At 34.6% G+C, this 17550-nt stretch overlaps 1 protein-coding gene across 1 annotated transcript in view; it reads right to left on the bottom strand.

Annotated features, from left to right (window-relative positions):
* Positions 1–17550, bottom strand: part of LOC109845083 (uncharacterized RNA methyltransferase CT0009) — a 30014-nt gene that overhangs the window by 5978 nt on the left and 6486 nt on the right. The window contains exons 5-6 of the mRNA XM_020414271.1: positions 8836–8944; positions 7434–7589 (exon numbers count right to left, since the gene is read on the bottom strand). Of these exons, the coding sequence (XP_020269860.1) occupies positions 7434–7589; positions 8836–8944 (265 nt within the window). The remainder of the gene's footprint in view (positions 1–7433; positions 7590–8835; positions 8945–17550) is intronic.

Genomic DNA, 17550 nt, shown 5'->3' with positions numbered 1-17550 from the left:
GTTAAATAACAATTTTTGCATATCATTTAACTACAAACTAAAGCTAATTTAGTTTAATTAAAAAAAGCATGATTAATGATGTTGAGGATGTACATTTTATTTTCTGGTGGATGAATATGCAAAAATCTATTTTTAGAAACTACATATATGCATACATAAATACCAAGAATATGTGAAAGATAGGATCTCTACATATTCAGTTTTATATTTTATATATTTTTCTTTACTTTTTCTTTCCTTCCAATGAGAATCAATCACCTCCAAATTCACTCAAAAATGGTAACAAACTATCTACAATACATCTATAATTCCTAGCAAGATCAAAGAATACCAATAATCACCGGATATTTGCGAGATTGGTGAGATCGTGAGAATTTTTTTCCCTGGAAATATTACCAACAAACCTCCGTGACTTTAACTCCCAAAATCAAACGTGGGATCCTCTGTAGTTTTCTTGTTGCAACTATCCGTTTACCACTGATTAAAATTCCTTAGTCTTAGGGATTCTTTAATCAAAAATTTCTTTTAAAAATCAATCTTCTCTCCTCCCCCATCTTGGTCCCAAAACCGCAGAGGGAAAAAAACAGAAAAAACCCAACAGAGAACAAGAGAATGAGAGGGACGAGATTTGGATTTTTCTCTTGGATTTGGGGTTCATAGTCTTTTTTCGACAAATCGACAAGCATCTCTTTCCTCAATTATCTTCTAAAAATTTTTATTAGCTTATGCTTCATGCAACACCATTTTTCTTTTCCATTCTAGTTCATAGAAATAAATAGTAGGATTCATGTTTAAAATTATTAGAGATTTCATAGTTGTTTTATCTTATTCGTGGAAATAAATAATAGGATTTATAATCCTACGATCTATTTTTTTTATATCTTATTTATCTATTATATTTTTTTCCTCCATGATCTTAACATTATTGTTGCTATTAGTACTATAATTTTCACATAAAATTTCGTACAAATCAGAACTAAAATTTTGGTTTATATAATATATAAATCTATCATTCACTTATTAGAAAATATTTATTGAGGAATTTAACAGAAATCGAAATTTAACTATTACTTGCATCACCCTTGACATGAAAGATTGATGATTGTAGTGGTTAGTTGTATTTGACAATGACACAAAGGTCAGGAGTTCGAATCCCAGAGCCTTCCTTTTTCACATATATATGTATTTTGGGTCGGTTTGAACTCGAACCCGACCCGATTCAGATCCACTATTAAACCAGACCCGCTTGGGTCTAAAATACACCAATACCCAACCCATTTGGGTCTATAACTCCTCGAACCCGACCAAGTTCAGACCTATTATCAAATTCTAGACCCATTTGAGTCCATAACCCTAAATTACAAACCCGTTTAACCCAATTAGGATTCCATATCAGATTTCCGACATGTTTGGATTTATGATTCAAATTACAGACATTTAACCCAGTTAGGATCCACTACCAGATTTCAAACCCGTTTGGGTCTTTTGCTCACTAAAATCAGTTTTTACAAATTTCTATGTTGTCAAATTAAAACTATTTGGCCTGCTTTGACACTAAACAATTATGCTAATTAGTTATTTTCCGTTTATTAAAATGAATGATGATATTGTTTGATCTCTTGATGCTTATTGAATTACCTGATGTTATGTTTGATCACCTATTGACATTTAATAGGGTTGATTGTGCATGAAGACGACTTCCGTCAAGAAATATGTTTTATAAACGTGTTATCATAGCATGGCTATACTCTCGACATCGATATCCCGATGTGAGGAGTTTCTCCTGATTTTTTTACTATTATTATAATAGCATTGATTAGACGATGTACCCATCTTGATTAGACATGTTTTGGATCACGGTTATTTTTCATAAATTTTATGAAGGTTGTTCCACGGTAACTCTGTGGTTAGTGAATAATATTTCATGCACAATCACTTAAAATAAATGAATAAATGTGGGATTTATAATGGAAAATTGGACGGAGAATATAACGTATATATAAGCGGGCTCATGCGCATTCTTGATATCCAGATTTATATATATAAGAGCTAATGGTCAATCCTGACTTGAAACCGTGTTCTCGAGACGGTTTACGGGAACCCGACTTATACACATTAAAATATTCTTCTCTAATTCAAATAACGCCTAAAATAACAATAATAATGTGCTTGCGTGCCTTGCGGTAGGCCTTGTTTAATATCTACAATTAGTGTTTTTTTTCTTTATCACCTTTAATTGAGTTTTTCATCTTTTCATTATACCTGCTACTTATACTCACACGCGCACAATTCCTCCATTTTACATGCTTGTTGGGAGTTTTCTGACTCCCCTGGGGTTTGCGTACCCCAGACTCGGGGACCGTTCTTTCTTCGTAGGACTGAGAGTACTTTGAGGGTCAGGCCCAACGACAGTGATCATATTCTGTCATATCACTCTCTCAGCTTCAGTTTATTTCGGTAGTTATTTGTTTTAAACCTTTCCTTTAGCCACATGTGATTTTCCAGACTATGATGTATTTTCCTCTTTTTCTTTTTGGATAGTTGTGGACTTGTCGTAGAACTTTGTAAATTTTAGAGATTTCTTTACCTATCTATTTTTCTGTGTTGTCTTAGTTACATGCTCTATGATGTAGTTTTGATTTTATATCAATATACAGGATGATCTCGAGGTGTGAATGTGGCCGAAGGGTTGCATTATCGGCCGAGTCACGTTCCAAGTTATTATATTTTAAAACCAGGGCGTGACACGTGTCAGTTTTTTGTGCCTTTAGTAGCACCACTAATTTCTCATTGCATATAAAGGAGGGATTAAAAGTATTTCTCATTATAAATTTTTTTAATTAGAGAAATTACATTGTTAATGATGACGAGGGTATAATGTACAAATTTAATACAACCAGTGGGCCTTTTCAATGATGACGAATGTATAATATAAAAAATTTAAGATTATTCTCATATCAGACGCTAAAACTCTAATCTATTTTTGTATTACCTTCAAATCTTAATATTTTTATTTTACACCTTTAAATATATCAAGCAAAGATGTTTAAGATAACACCCCCCATATTTGTAATTTACACTCTCAGATCCATTAAGTCATTCCAAATAAGATCCCATTTCAAACAATTGTGAATATTTTGGGGATGTCATTTAAAAAGAGGATAAAATACCGATAACACCCTCTAGGATGTTAAGTACACTTGATCATATTACCCCTCAACTATTTATAGCATTTAACATTCTAGATTCACATAAAGATTCACATTTTGAGAAGGTTGCAGATAAACCCCTCTTCCCAGAGGTGTTAAGTACTAGTAAAATAACTAAGGGATGATAAATACGAGTGCAGATATAGATAAGGGGGATTATTTGCAATACGCATAAAAATATGAAGATTTGAGCTCCTAATATAAAAATAGGATAGAGTTTTAGGGTATACATGACAAAATCCAATTTTTATTTTTGCATTGAATATGTTTCTCATTTTGTGTACTTTGTGTTTGTAGGGTTGGTTGCATATGCGCTTAATGATGATGATCATTGTCATTACATTTACATTGACATACGTTGCATTGTGGATAATAAGATGTGTGCCAAGATGCATGTGCAAATGAAGGATATTTTCGGTTTGGTGGATTGTGTGTACCCGACCCAATTGTGGACTCTGCGTGTTGTTGTATTTTTGCTTTGTCCTGAAATAGCTTGGTGGTGAAACCATAGTTGAAGGGATATTATTATGGAGATCATCATATCTATGTATTTTTAATAAAAAGATTTGTTCACATTCCCTCTCACTTCGAAATTTTCTTTTCTTCTGCTTCTATTGTTATTGAATAGAAAGTAATCTTTGTCTAAAGTCATGTATTTATTGCGTGAAAGAAAGAAAAAGAAATAAGAGTATTTCATATTCTTAATTTTTACATGTTTCATGGAAATTTTGTACTTAATAATTACATTTATTTTCAGTGGATGTTTGTTAATTACTTAATTCACATTAGTTATATAGAGCTGGCGACTGGGTCAGGTTAGGCCAACCCAACCCTCTGTTTTTCTTTTTTCTTTTCTGTTTTTTTCTTTTACGTCTTTTCTTTGGACTCTTTTTGTAAAAGTTGATTTAGATGAATTTTGACCGACTAACTAGGATATTGTTGCTTCTTGAGGAATGTTTGAGCTCGACCTACCAATTCATTGCTTGAAAAACATGAACATTCCACTATGTTACTAATTTGAGGATTACTACATAGTTAATAATAGTTAGTTACTTATAAGTAATGTCAATATAGGGTTAGGTGCAGGTCAAGGCTCGATCCGAGCTAGGCCAGGTTTCCTAGCCAGGTCTAGGCCAAGGTTTCAGAAACAGATCCATACCCAACCCACTTTCCGATGAAACCAGATCAGACCTGACTCAGATGCTATCGGGCACGGTCATATCAACCGAAAACGGGCTGATTCAGTGCTGGTTATGAGTCAACCCGACCCGGTCGCTACCTTTACGTGATACACTAACTTTGTTTTACATGTATAGTGTGAAAGAAAGAAAAAGAAATAATAGTAGTATTTCACATTAATAAATTGATTTTAGGGCACCTAACTTAATAGTTGTCCTTTTGCATATAGCTAAAACAATAAAATTTCTAAACGATATAATTTTTTCTACATATAGATCATGTGGTACGTAAATTAGGATGGGCAGTGTCGATCGTTGTGTCTAATTTAATTGCACGTACATGTAAAAATACACATTTGTAAATCTTTATTGCTAATCTAGATCGTTTTTATCTATTTCAACCAATGACAATTACTTGATCACTTCAAAATTTGCAAGTTTTATGGGCAGAACACAAAATTTGTCCATTTTTATTAGTTTTGACCAAATGACAATTTACTGGTGTACTTCAAAATTTGTAATTTATTTGGGATGTAACTCACGATTTTTTTTATTTTAATTTGTTTTCGACCCAATTACAATTAAATTTTCTTGCCTTAAAATTTATCTTTTTCGTGGACTATAATCCGCAATTATGTATTATCATCTATTTTAATCCAATGTCAAATAATTCACCATTTTCATGGACTATAATCCACAATTTTGTCCATTTTTATATGTTTTGACCCAATAACAATTAATTATCATATTTTAAATTTCCTATTTTATGGACTATAACCCATAATTTTTGTATATTTTTAGTCGTTTCGACCCAATAGTAACTAAACTTTCTTTTCTAAAAATTCACCATTTTTATGTGCTATAAATCACATTTTTTCCATTTTCTTCTTATTTGACTCATCGACAATTAATTGGCATGTTTCATAATTCGCAATTATCATGGACTATAATAACCCATTATTTTTTTCTTCTTTTTATCATTTCGACACAATGGCAACTGAATTTTCAATCATGAAAATTCACTATTTTCATGTGCTATTGTAACACACAACTTTTGTCAATTTTTATCTGTTTCAACCCAATAGCAATTAATTGGTGTACTTCAAGATTCATAATTCTTCATGGCCTTAGCCAGTCATTTTTTCTATTTTTATTTGTTTCAACTAAATGATAACTAATTTTATGCGCTATATAGCCCACAACTTGTCCATTTTCATTTGCTACGACCGAATAGCAATTAAGTTTTCTTTCCTTAAAATTCACTAATTTCAACAATTGGCATATTTAAAATTCAATTTTCACAAATAATAACCCACAATTTTGATCCAAGTCATTTCGACCCACCATTAACTAAATTTTTTTCTCAAAATTTCATGTGCTATAACCCAATTCTCTTTTCATTTTCATCTCTTTCAACCCAATGATAATCAATTGATGTACTTCAAAATTCACAATTTTCATGGCCTATAACCAACATTTTTTTTCCTTTTTTATGTATTTCTACCGAATGACGATTAATTGGTGCACTTACAAAATCATAATTTTTATGCGCTATAACCTAATATTTTTGTTCATTTTTATCAATATCGACCAATGACAATTAAGTTTTCTTTCCTCAAAATTCATCATTTTATGTTGCAAAGCCTTGGCAAGATCGAGCTGGATAAGGGCTAGCAAATATTATTCCGTGTCCAACCTTTATTGAGAACCTTCATTGAGAGACGAAGAGTTAAAGAGAGTATGTGTATACGAGATTTAAAAATGAGGACCAGAGTGGATTAGAAAAGAGAGTTAAAAATAGAACGGGAACTAGAAAGGATCATACAAAGAATAGAGTCAGCGAAAGCAAATGTTCAGAAGGGCTTAAAAAGAAAAAAAGAGTTATTTGTGCTTGGAGTTTCTAACACTAAAACTTTACTGCAATTATTTTTCCTTAGGTTTTTGAATTCTCATTCATTTAGCACTTTTCCTCTACCTATAGAAATGATATATGGAAACAGGGATAATTTGGTAGAAAAAAATATTCTAATGATATTTAGATGACTAAATTCTCATACAGCATACACTGAGTGCAGATCATTGAATTAAGAAACTACAAGTGTGCAAGTGCAGAAAACATAACTCTAGGTCTTGTTCATTATTTCCACAACGTATTATGTTAAATATGATTTATCCATAAGGACCATAAGCAATAAATCTTTGATATTCTTATATACTGACATGCCAGGTTGAGCAATATTATTATGGGTTTTTTACCTATATACCTCGTTGCACTCTGTCTCAAAATTTAATTGCAAATTAATTAACTTAGTTATGAATATTAGTCATATTTTAATAACTCATCATCTCAACATGACAATGGAAATAACTGGGTACATTCCCTCACAATAAATCTGGGTGTTATATCTAAGTTGCATGGCTACATGAACGAGTACTGTTATGGGGACGAATATTAGTATTGGTCAAATTTGTAAAAGGTAGGGTACGAGGACACAGGTATAAATATGTACGTTATGCATATTTATATGTATCAAAATGAATAATTTATATAAGATCAATATTCTTTTTTTCATTTATATAAGATTAATATATTAGAAATAGCTATGAATTGTAGAATACACATCTAAGAAGTGCACGGTGAGTGTTTTAAATTAAAACATGAAGTATATAGTTGAGTATACGCCTGAACAAATATATGCATATATTCAATAAGTGTCCAAGAAGTTTGGGTAGAAGTATGGGTACGGGTACAAGTCAGGTATGGGTATAACTTCCAAATAGAAGTACCCAGGTAACATAGGTTATATCAATCTGACTCCAATGTCAATGAATTAGGGGGTACATCAGCTAATATTCTTTTTTTTTCTTTTTCTTTTTTTTTTGTTGGGGAGCGGAGGGAGGAAATCTGCAAATAGGGTGCATTTGAGCGGTGTATAGGTCAAAGTAAATACCCTAGTAGTAAACAAAATAACGAGGAGCATATTAACATAAAATGGAACTCATGCAGCTGCAAGTCATGACCTCAAAATTAAATCGTATGACACACCTGGTGTGAATTTGTCTGGAAGAAAGAGTTGGGTGAAATCTGAAACGTAAGGCCTCTCAATATCTCTGTAATTTTTGGCTTCCCATAAAGAGTGTATTCCTCCTCTCCCACAGATGTATTACCAACAGAAGAATTCACATTGTTCATGATGCTGACCTATTTAAATCAGAAGGAAAAAGGGTACGTTTCAATCATAAGAATAGTTAAAACATTCCTCGAGTAGAAACAGATAATGAAAGGAAGATGAACATAAAGAGGGTTTACTAAATTACAAAAATAAGAAACAAAAGGTCAAGAGAAATGCAAGTATAATACTTGGATGTGGGTATCCAATAAATATTGCAAGTATAATACTTGGATGTGGGTATCCAATAAATATTATGTAAGATAGCATGAGATATCCAACTGCTGGTTTTAGTTAAATTAGTGCAGAGAGCATGGTAACACCAAAACAGAAAGTAGAAGATGAATCAACCAAATGTGTCCTTAGGAACTTCTCTAGAGAAGAGGTATGAACTGATATTTTTTTCACTAAAGAGTAGAAGTCCGTCAACAGATGTAGTATAACATATGATAATTCAGATGCTAAAGAAATCAAACAAAACTGTTTCTACCTCAACTTTTTCCTTAAAAGTTTCCAGCAGTTCTCATGCTTTCTCAAAATGTTATTAAGTACTAAAGGCTCCCTGTTTCTTGTGCTAAATGCATTCTTTACTACCCATCAGTTCTGATTCCAACAAATATCTACAATGAAGCAAACAGTAAATAAATAGTTGCCTGTTGAATGCATCCTAGTGGCCACAACAATATGTGAACAATGTGAAGTAAGGCGACTAACAATACTTATTGCCTATTGTGATGATGATAGTGCAGAGGACAAGAAAAATATCACTAGCACTACATCATATACATTAGACGTTATCCATCAGCTAGAACTATTCTCCCAAGAGCTAAGGAACAAAGGAATAGATACAGAATTGGCAACAACAGTCTTCAACTCATTAAAACCCATGAATCCAGATAACAAGTTGATTAAGATGATACTACATGATATCCAGCCGCCATTCAAATCAGCAATTATCAGTAAGTGAACACTGGAAACCACCAAAATGGAAGGTGTTTTGCCTGACATTTGACTTCAAATACTTCAATTTTTATTGTTTTTACCATGATGCTGTAGGAATCACTAAAAACCAAAATAGAAAAATAATATTACCGAACACTAACACAGTATCATCACTATGCAATGCAACTAACCAGGGTCCTTTCCCTATAAATTGTTAACCATGCGAGTGATTTATAATTCAACCCACTGAGGTGATGTTTCAATTAAAACCTAAAGAAATATGTTTGACGATAATTTATGTGTTTCCAAAAATAAAAGCATATGAATTGTACAAACCACTTCAGGGATAGCTGAAATATTGTTCACAAGTGGCTCCAATAGCTCAGGCTTGTAAGATGATGTCACAAAATTAACCATTATTTCTGGACAGCCTGTCTTGATATTTCTGCCATAAAGGAGAAATCCAGTCAGTGTATAGACCTCAATGGCACAAAAAGAGCATCCCAGCAACCATAGGTAACTGAATACATACAAGGAGTTGACAATATAAAGAGGAAGGTTCAAGCAAAGGAATACGATAAAGACAAAATATATATATAAACCGGAAAAGGTAAGGACAGCCCCTGAAGAAAAGGAGACAATTCAATTGCGGTATTAAAATGTTGCACCAACTTCAGGAACTCCAAGTGTAGGCTAAATATCTAACTACTGTTATGCCAGACTGTCCGCGGGACTCACTGACAAGATTAATGATGTGCCTAAATTCATTTAATTTTGTTACCCATAGAATTCTGACATAATCACGTTTTACTTCAGTCATTATGTTCAGAATAATGTTTATGAGCCCCTATAGTATATGCCTTTCAAGATGTATGTCCTTTATAAAAGCTATTATAAAATAATTGTTGTAGCGGGGGGCTTCACAGACACAGAAAATGTCTATACAAGAGTGTAGAATAACAACACTGAATAAACACAGTGAAGACAAAGAGAACAACACACAAGAATTTAACGTGGTTCGGTCAGTATAACCTACGTCCACGGGCGAGAACAACAGAGAACTTCACTAATCACAAAAAAGAATATTACAAAGGAGAGATCACTCTCTAACCTCACTAGAGAATCACACAAAGAAAGAGATTTCTCTTTCTATCTCTCTTCTCTCTAACTCTCACTGTTCTGATCGCACTTAAACCCTTCACCACTACCCTCTATTTATAGCCTTCAAAGGTTGGTGAAATAGTGCTTTTTGGGATTGGTGGAATAGTGAAGAGGGTAGGTGGAATAGTAAAGTTAGGTGTACTTTATTTTTTCATATGCAAATTCAAAATTATACAACAAATCTCCACCTTGACTTTGAATATAAAAATCTTTTTCTTTACTCTTGCTATCTCTCTAGAAGCCTCTTACAGGCTTAACCTCCGCTTTGTTGAATTCCAAGCAATTCGAGACAATGCTCGAACTTGCGCAAAGGTACGGGCTTCATCATGTACAAGTTTTTCAACTTGAGCCATAAGCCGGTGACGATATCTTCATTGGCAACCTCCCACAGAATCTCATCGGCCAAACAGAGTTGTATGTCACTATGCACCTTCATCTCCAGTTCTTCTTTCTCACCAATTTGTTGTATATTTTTGACTTTGCATATGAAAAAATAAAGTTCACCTAACTTTACTATTCCACCTACCCTCTGCACTATTCCACCAACCCCAAAAGTATTATTCCACCAACACTTGAATGCTATAAATAGAGGGTAGTGATGAAGGGTTTAAGTACGATCGGGACAGTGAGAGTTAGAGAAAAGAAAGATTTTTCTTTCTCTCTCTCTCTCTTTCTTTTCTCTCTAATTCTGGCTCGTTGCCTGTCGATCTGAGCTCTCTCTCACCCCCCTTTTATAACCTTCAAATAATAATAATAAATCAAAAAGTGGTAGGTGAAACTAGAGCTAAGTTGCAAATTTTGAAAAACATGTCGCAAAATTAGGTAGTCGCAAATGGCTTTATTCAAGTCACTTTCATAAATCTCCACCTTGACTTGAATATGAAGATGTTCTCTTTTGTGATTAGTGAAGTTTTTTGTCCTCACCCGTGGACGTATGTTATACTGACCGAACCATTTTTTGTTGTTCTCTTGTGCTGTTCTCTGATATCAGTTTGTTGCCGCGGGGGCTTTACAGACACAGAAGATGAAAGATGTTTATACAAGAATGGAGAATAACAACACTGAATAAACACAGTGAAGACAAAGAGAACACACAAGGATTTAACGTGATTCGGTCAGTATGACCTATGTCCACGGACGAGAACAACAGAGAACTTTACTAATCACAAAAGAGAAGATCTTCATATTCAAGTCAAGGTGGTGATTTGTGAAAGTGACTTGAATAAAGTCATTTGCGACTGCTTAATTTTGCGACATGTTTTTTTCAAAATTTGCAACTTAGCTCCTGTTTCACCTACCATTTTTTAGTTTTCTATTATTATTTGAAGGTTATAAAATGAGGGTGAGAGGAGCTCAGATCAACAGGCAACGAGCCATAATTAGAGAGAAAAGATAGAGGGAGAGAGAGATAGAAAGAGAAATCTCTTTCTTTGTGTGATTCTAAGAGAGTGATCTCATTTGTAATATTCTCTTTTATGATTAGTAAAGTTCTCTGTTGTTCTCGTCCATGGACGTAGGTTGCCCTAACCGCATATGCCACAAACGTGTAGTGTCTAAATCTGAATACTGGATGACACTGCTGCAGCACCTGTCACTGTACTGCCTTTAAGGATACAGAGGGTATTTACCTTCTTTTCTTTCATCACAATGAGAGCTTTTACTAACTCTCAAAACTTCACTTTCAACCGAAAATTTAAAACCATTTGAGTCAATGGTGCCTAAAGAAATGAGGTTCTTTAACTTTGATATATGTCGGACATTACTTAATGTTCTAACAATACCATCATGGGTTTTAATCTTAATTGATCCGATACCAACAGTCTTGCAATGCATGTTATTTCCCAACAAGACATTCTCACCATCAATAGACTGATATGTGACAAACCAATCCTTATGCGAACACACATGGTAGGAACAACCTGAATCAATAACCCACTCATCATGAGAACGAGTATTAACACTAACTGAAAGAACTTCATATGTACTAGAAGTCTCTTCAGCTATAGTGGCAATTGAAGGTTTCACCTCTCCAGACTTCGATTGCGAGTTATAATTTGTTTTGAGCGCTGGACAATTAGGTTTTATATGTCTATACTCGTGACAGTAATAACATTCAACATTTTTTCTTGGATTGGACTTTGATCTAGGCATATTTTTAGATTTGCCTCTACCACTAACACTCTTTTCAGGACGACCACGAGCGAATAAGTCTTCAGCTTGATCCTCTCCTCCTATGATAAACACTTTCTACCTTAACTCTTTTGAATGTAAGCATCCTCCAAAGAAAGTGTATCTCTACTGTATAACATGCTATTGACAAAATTTTATAAGAATGAGGTATGAACATAAAAAAGATAAGGGCTTGATCATCTTCGTCGATTTTAACATCAATATTCTTTAAATCCATAAGAATAATGTTAAGTTCATCTAAGTGGTCTTTAATTCACATATATTCCTTCATGTGAAGGGTGAAGAGGCGTTGCTTCAAGTAGAGCTTGTTCGTTAGAGATTTCATCATGTACAAGCTCTCCAACTTGAGCCACAAGCCGATGATGGTATCTTCATTGGCAACCTCCCACAGAATCTCATCGGCCAAACAGAGTTGTATGGCACTATACGCCTTCATTTCCAGCTCTTTTTTCTCACCATCGGGCATAAATTCCGACAACTTGTCCTTTCTGGACAAGACTTTGAACAAGGTCATACTGACCGAATCACGTTAAATGCTTGTGTGCTGTTCTCTTTGTCTTCACTGTGTTTATTCAGTATTATTATTCTCCACTCTTATGTAGACATCTTTTGTATATGTGAAGCCCCCCACTGCAATAAACTCTGATAAAATGATATCCAGAGCTCAAACATAAAGTATCAAATCTCAAATATCTAAGTACAGGCCAAGAAAAAATTTGTTGTATATTTGACTTTGCATATGAAAAATAAATTTCACCTAACTTTACTATTCCACCTACCCCTTTACTATTCCACCAACCCCAAAAAATACTATTCCACCAACCCTTGAAGACTACAAATAGAGGGTAGTAGTGAATAGTTTAAGTGCGATCGGGACAGTGAGAGTTAGAGAGAAGAGAGATAGAAAGATAAATATCTTTTCTTTGTGTGATTCTCTAGTGAGGTTAGAGAGTGATCGCTCCTTTGTAATTCTTCTCTTTTGTAATTAGTGAAGTTCTCTGCTATTCTCGCCCGTGGATGTAGGTCATACTGATCGAATCACGTTAAATCCTTATGTGCTATTCTCTTTGTCTTCACTGTGTTTATTCAGTGTTGTTATTCTCCACTCTTGTATAGACATCTTTTGTGTCTGTGAAGCGCCCCGCTGCAATAAACTCTGATAAAATGATATCCGAAACTCAAACATGAAAGTATCAAATCTCAAATATCTAAGTACAGGCCAAGAAAAAATTTGTTGTATATTTTTGACTTTGCGTATGAAAAAATATACAACAAATTTTTTCTTAGCCTGTACTAAGATATTTGAGAGTTGATACTTTCATGTTTGAGCTCCAGATATCATTTTATCAGAGTTTATTGCAGCGGAGAGCTTCACAGATACAGAAGATGTCTATACAAGAGTAGAGAATAACAACACTAAATAAACACAGTGAAGAAAAAAATAGCACACAAAGATTTAACGTGATTCGGTCAATATGACCTATGTCCACGGACGAGAACAGTAGAGAACTTTACTAATCACAAAAAAATTACAAAGGAGAGATCACTCTCTAACCTCACTAGAGAATCACACAAAGAAAGAGATTTCTCTTTCTATCTCTCTTCTCTCTCTAACTCTCACTGTCCCGATTGCACTTAAAACCTTCACCACTACCCTCTATTTATAGCCTTTAAAGGTATGATCTGGTGCCCCTGCTAATTACTCTCTCCAGCTCGTTGATATTTTAACTCGTTGATTTCTGACATATCTTTAGCTGCAATCAACATATCATCAACATACAAAAGCAAATACACAAAAGAGTTTTCATTAAGCTTTTTATGATAACACAACTATCATATTTACTCTTAGAATAACCATGCTCTGATACCAGTTTGTTACAGCGGGGGGGCTTCACAGACACAGAAGATGTCTATACAAGAGTGGAGAATAATAACACTGAATAAACACAGTGAAGATAAAAAGAACATCACACAAGGATTTAACGTTGTTCGATCAGTGTGACCTACGTCCGCGAGCGAGAATAGCAGAGAATTTTACTAATCACAAAAAAGAAGATTACAAAGAAATCATTCTCTAACCAAAGAATCACACAAAGAAAGAGATTTCTCTTTCTATCTCTTTCTCCCTCTCTCTCTTCTCTCTCAAATTCTGACTTGCTGCCTGTCTCTTTGAGCTCTCTCTCACCCCCTTTTATAATCTTTAAATATTAATTAAAATTAACAAATGGTTAGTGGCACAGTAATATTAGGTGGGTTAGTGGAACAGTAACGGTTAGGTGAATGTTAAATTCAAAGTCACATAATAAATCTTCACATTGACTTTGAATATGAAGATATTCTCTTCACTCTTGATGTCTTGGTAGAAGCCCCTTGCGGGCTTAACCTTCGCTTTGTTGAACTCCAAGCAATTCGAGACAATACTCGAACTTGTGCGAAGGTACGAGCTTCATCATCATATCTGTTGGATTATCTGTAGTATTAATTATCTTAATCTTGATGACTTTAAATTCTCTGATAAAATAATATCCAACATCTATATGTTTGGTTCTTTCATGATACATATGATGCTTCGTCAAATGTATAGCATTCTAACTATCACAAAATACAATAGTAACACTCTTGTGTAAGCTGAGATCTTCAACCAAATCTCTTAACCAAATGGCTTCTTTCATTGCTTCTGTCACTGCCATATACTCTGCCTTTGTGGAAGACAAAACAAGTGTCGACTGTAGAGTCTCCTTCCAACTAATGACACTATCTAAAAGAGTGAACATATAACCTGTCAGGGATCGTCTCTTAGCTAAATCACCCGCATAATCTAAATCTGAATAGCTAAGTATTCTAAAATCTGAATTTGTGTTCCTGCCAAAATACAAACCAATATTAGCAAATCCTCTCAAATATCTAAGTATCAATTTCATAACCTGCTAATGAGACTTTCCAGGCTTATCCATATACCGACTCACAATACTGACTACATGTAAAATATCTGAACAAATACAGACCATAGTATACATAATGTTTCCAACTGCACTCGCATAAGAAACACAAGGCATGTACTGCTCCTCAGTTTGAGGTGACAAATCTACTGAAAGACGAAAATAAGCAGCAAGTGAAGTTTTCACAGGCTTAGCATCAAGCATGTCAAATCTCTCCAACACCTTCTTGATGTATTTATCCTGAGATAGAAATAAACTTCATTCTCGTATGTTTCTATGGATCTTCATCCTCAAAATCTTCTTCACCACTCCCAAGTCCTTCATCTCAAACTCATGTTTGAGTTAAAATTTTAACTTGTTGATTTCTGACATATCTTTAACTGCAATCAACATGTCATCAACATACAAAAGCAAATACACAAAAGAGCCATCATTGAGCTTTTTATGATAAACACAACTATCATATTTACTCCTAGAATAACCATGCTCAAACATGAAAGTATCAAATCTCAAATACCACCGTCTCGGAGACTGTTTCTTCAACCCATAAAGAGATTTCTTCAACCTGCACACATGTTCTTTCCCTTCAATAATGCAACCCTCTGGCTGATGTATAAAGATCTGCTCTTCAAGCTCGCCATGTGGAAAAGTCGTCTTTCACATCAAGTTGCTCAAGCTCCAAATTAAAATGAGCAATCATGACAAGCAACACCGGGATTAAGGTGTGTTTTACAACTGGAGAGAATACTTCATTGAAGTCTACACCTTATGTCTGACTGTAGCCTTTAGCTACCAAACGTGCCTTATACCTTACAGAATTTGTATCTGGAATTCCTTCTTTCTTCTTAAACACCCATTTACAACCAACGATTTTCTATCCTCTTAGTGGCTTCACTAATTCCCATGTCTGGTTCTTGTGAAGAGACTTTATTTCTTCAGTCATCGCAACAGTCCAATTTACAACCTCATTGTCACTAATAGCCTCTTATAGATAGAAGGCTGTGGAATCTCAATCGATTCTGCTATACTTAAAGTGTAAGCAAACATGTCTGCATAGCGTTGAGGAGGTCATATCTGCCTTTTTTTCTTCCAGTGGCAATATTATACTGTTGTTCTTACGGTGTATCAGCATCTGAAGTTGAACCTTTCGCAATATCAACTGGTTCAACATGAGTGCCATCAAGCACTCTCTTTGAAGTTGAGCTATCTAGCTCCACCTTCTTGCTAGACTCATTTTTAGTACCTATGGTATCAATAACAAACTCTTTTCTCGGGTGAAACATAGATTTCTCATCAAAAGTGATATCCCTACTAATAATAAACTTAGGTGATTTGGGATCAGAACACCACAATCTATATCCCTTTACTCCAATAGCATATCCTAGAAAAATAGCTTTCTTTACTCTAGGTTCAAGCTTATCATCATTAACATGAAAATAAGTATAACCGAATACTCTTAAATGAGAGTAATTAGCAGGGGCACCAGACCATACCTCTTCTGGAGTCTTAAAATTAATTGATATAAAAGAAGATCTGTTTATCAAATAGCAAGTTGTATTGACTGTCTCGGTCCAAAAGTCTTTTGACAAACCGGCATTAGAGAGCATGCACCGAGCTCTCTCTAAAAGTGTCATGTTCATTCTTTCTGCAGCTCCATTTTGCTATGGTGTATGTCGAACTGTACGATGTCGTATAATACATTTATTCTTGCAGAACTGGTCAAACTCTGTAAAACAAAAACTCCATCTCATTGTCGGTTCTAAGACGCTTCCCTTTCTTTCATGTTTGCTTCTAATATATATTTATTATGTGATTTTGAATTCAACACTCACATAATCGTCATTGTTCCACCAATCCTATCTAATATTATTGTGCCACCAACCATTTATTAATTTTTAATTAATATTTGAAGGTTATAAAAGGGATAGTAGAGAGCTCAGAGAGACAGGCACCAAGCCAGAATTAGAGAGAAAAGAGAGAGGGAGAAAGAGAATACTACAAAGAGGAGATCACTTTTTAACCAAAGAATCACATAAAGAAAGAGAATTTTCTTTCTATCTCTTTCTCCATCTCTCTCTTTTCTCTCTAATGCTGGCTTGCTGCTTGTCTCTCTAAGCTCTATCCCACCCCACCCTCATTTTATAACCTTCAAATATTAATTAAAAATTAACAAATGATTGGTGGCACAGTAATATTAGGTAAGTTTGGTGGAACAGTGACTGTTAGCTGAGTGTTGAATTCAAAGTCACATAATAAATCACCACTTTGACTTTGAATATGAAAATCTTCTATTCACTTTTGCTGTCTTGCTAAAAGCTCCTTACGGGCTTAACTTTCGCTTTGTTGAACTCCAAGCAATTCGAGACAATGCTCGAACTTACGTGAAAGTACGGGCTTCGTTGTGTACAAGTTTTTTTAACTTGAGCCACAAGCCGGCGATGGTATCTTCATTGGCAACCTCCCACAGAATCTCATCGGCCAAACAGAGTTGTATGGCACTATGCACCTTCATCTCCAGCTCTTCTTTCTCACCATCGGGCATAAATTCCGATAACTTGTCCTTTCTGGACAAGACTTTGAACAGAACTTGTTGTACTAGGAGAGCCCTCATTTTTACTCTTCACAAACTGAAGCTGTTTCTTCCACCGAATTTCTTCACTTTGTATTTTGCAAAAGACATCTTGAAGCTCACTAGAACAGAAACCTAAACCAGGCTCTAATACCAGTTGTTGCAGCGGGGGCTTCACAGACACAGAAAATG

Source organism: Asparagus officinalis, chromosome 6, assembly GCF_001876935.1.
Source record: "Asparagus officinalis chromosome 6, Aspof.V1, whole genome shotgun sequence".
Lineage (NCBI taxonomy): Eukaryota > Viridiplantae > Streptophyta > Magnoliopsida > Asparagales > Asparagaceae > Asparagus > Asparagus officinalis.
Note: the sequence above shows the minus strand (reverse complement) of the source record. Positions and strands in the feature narration are given on the sequence as shown.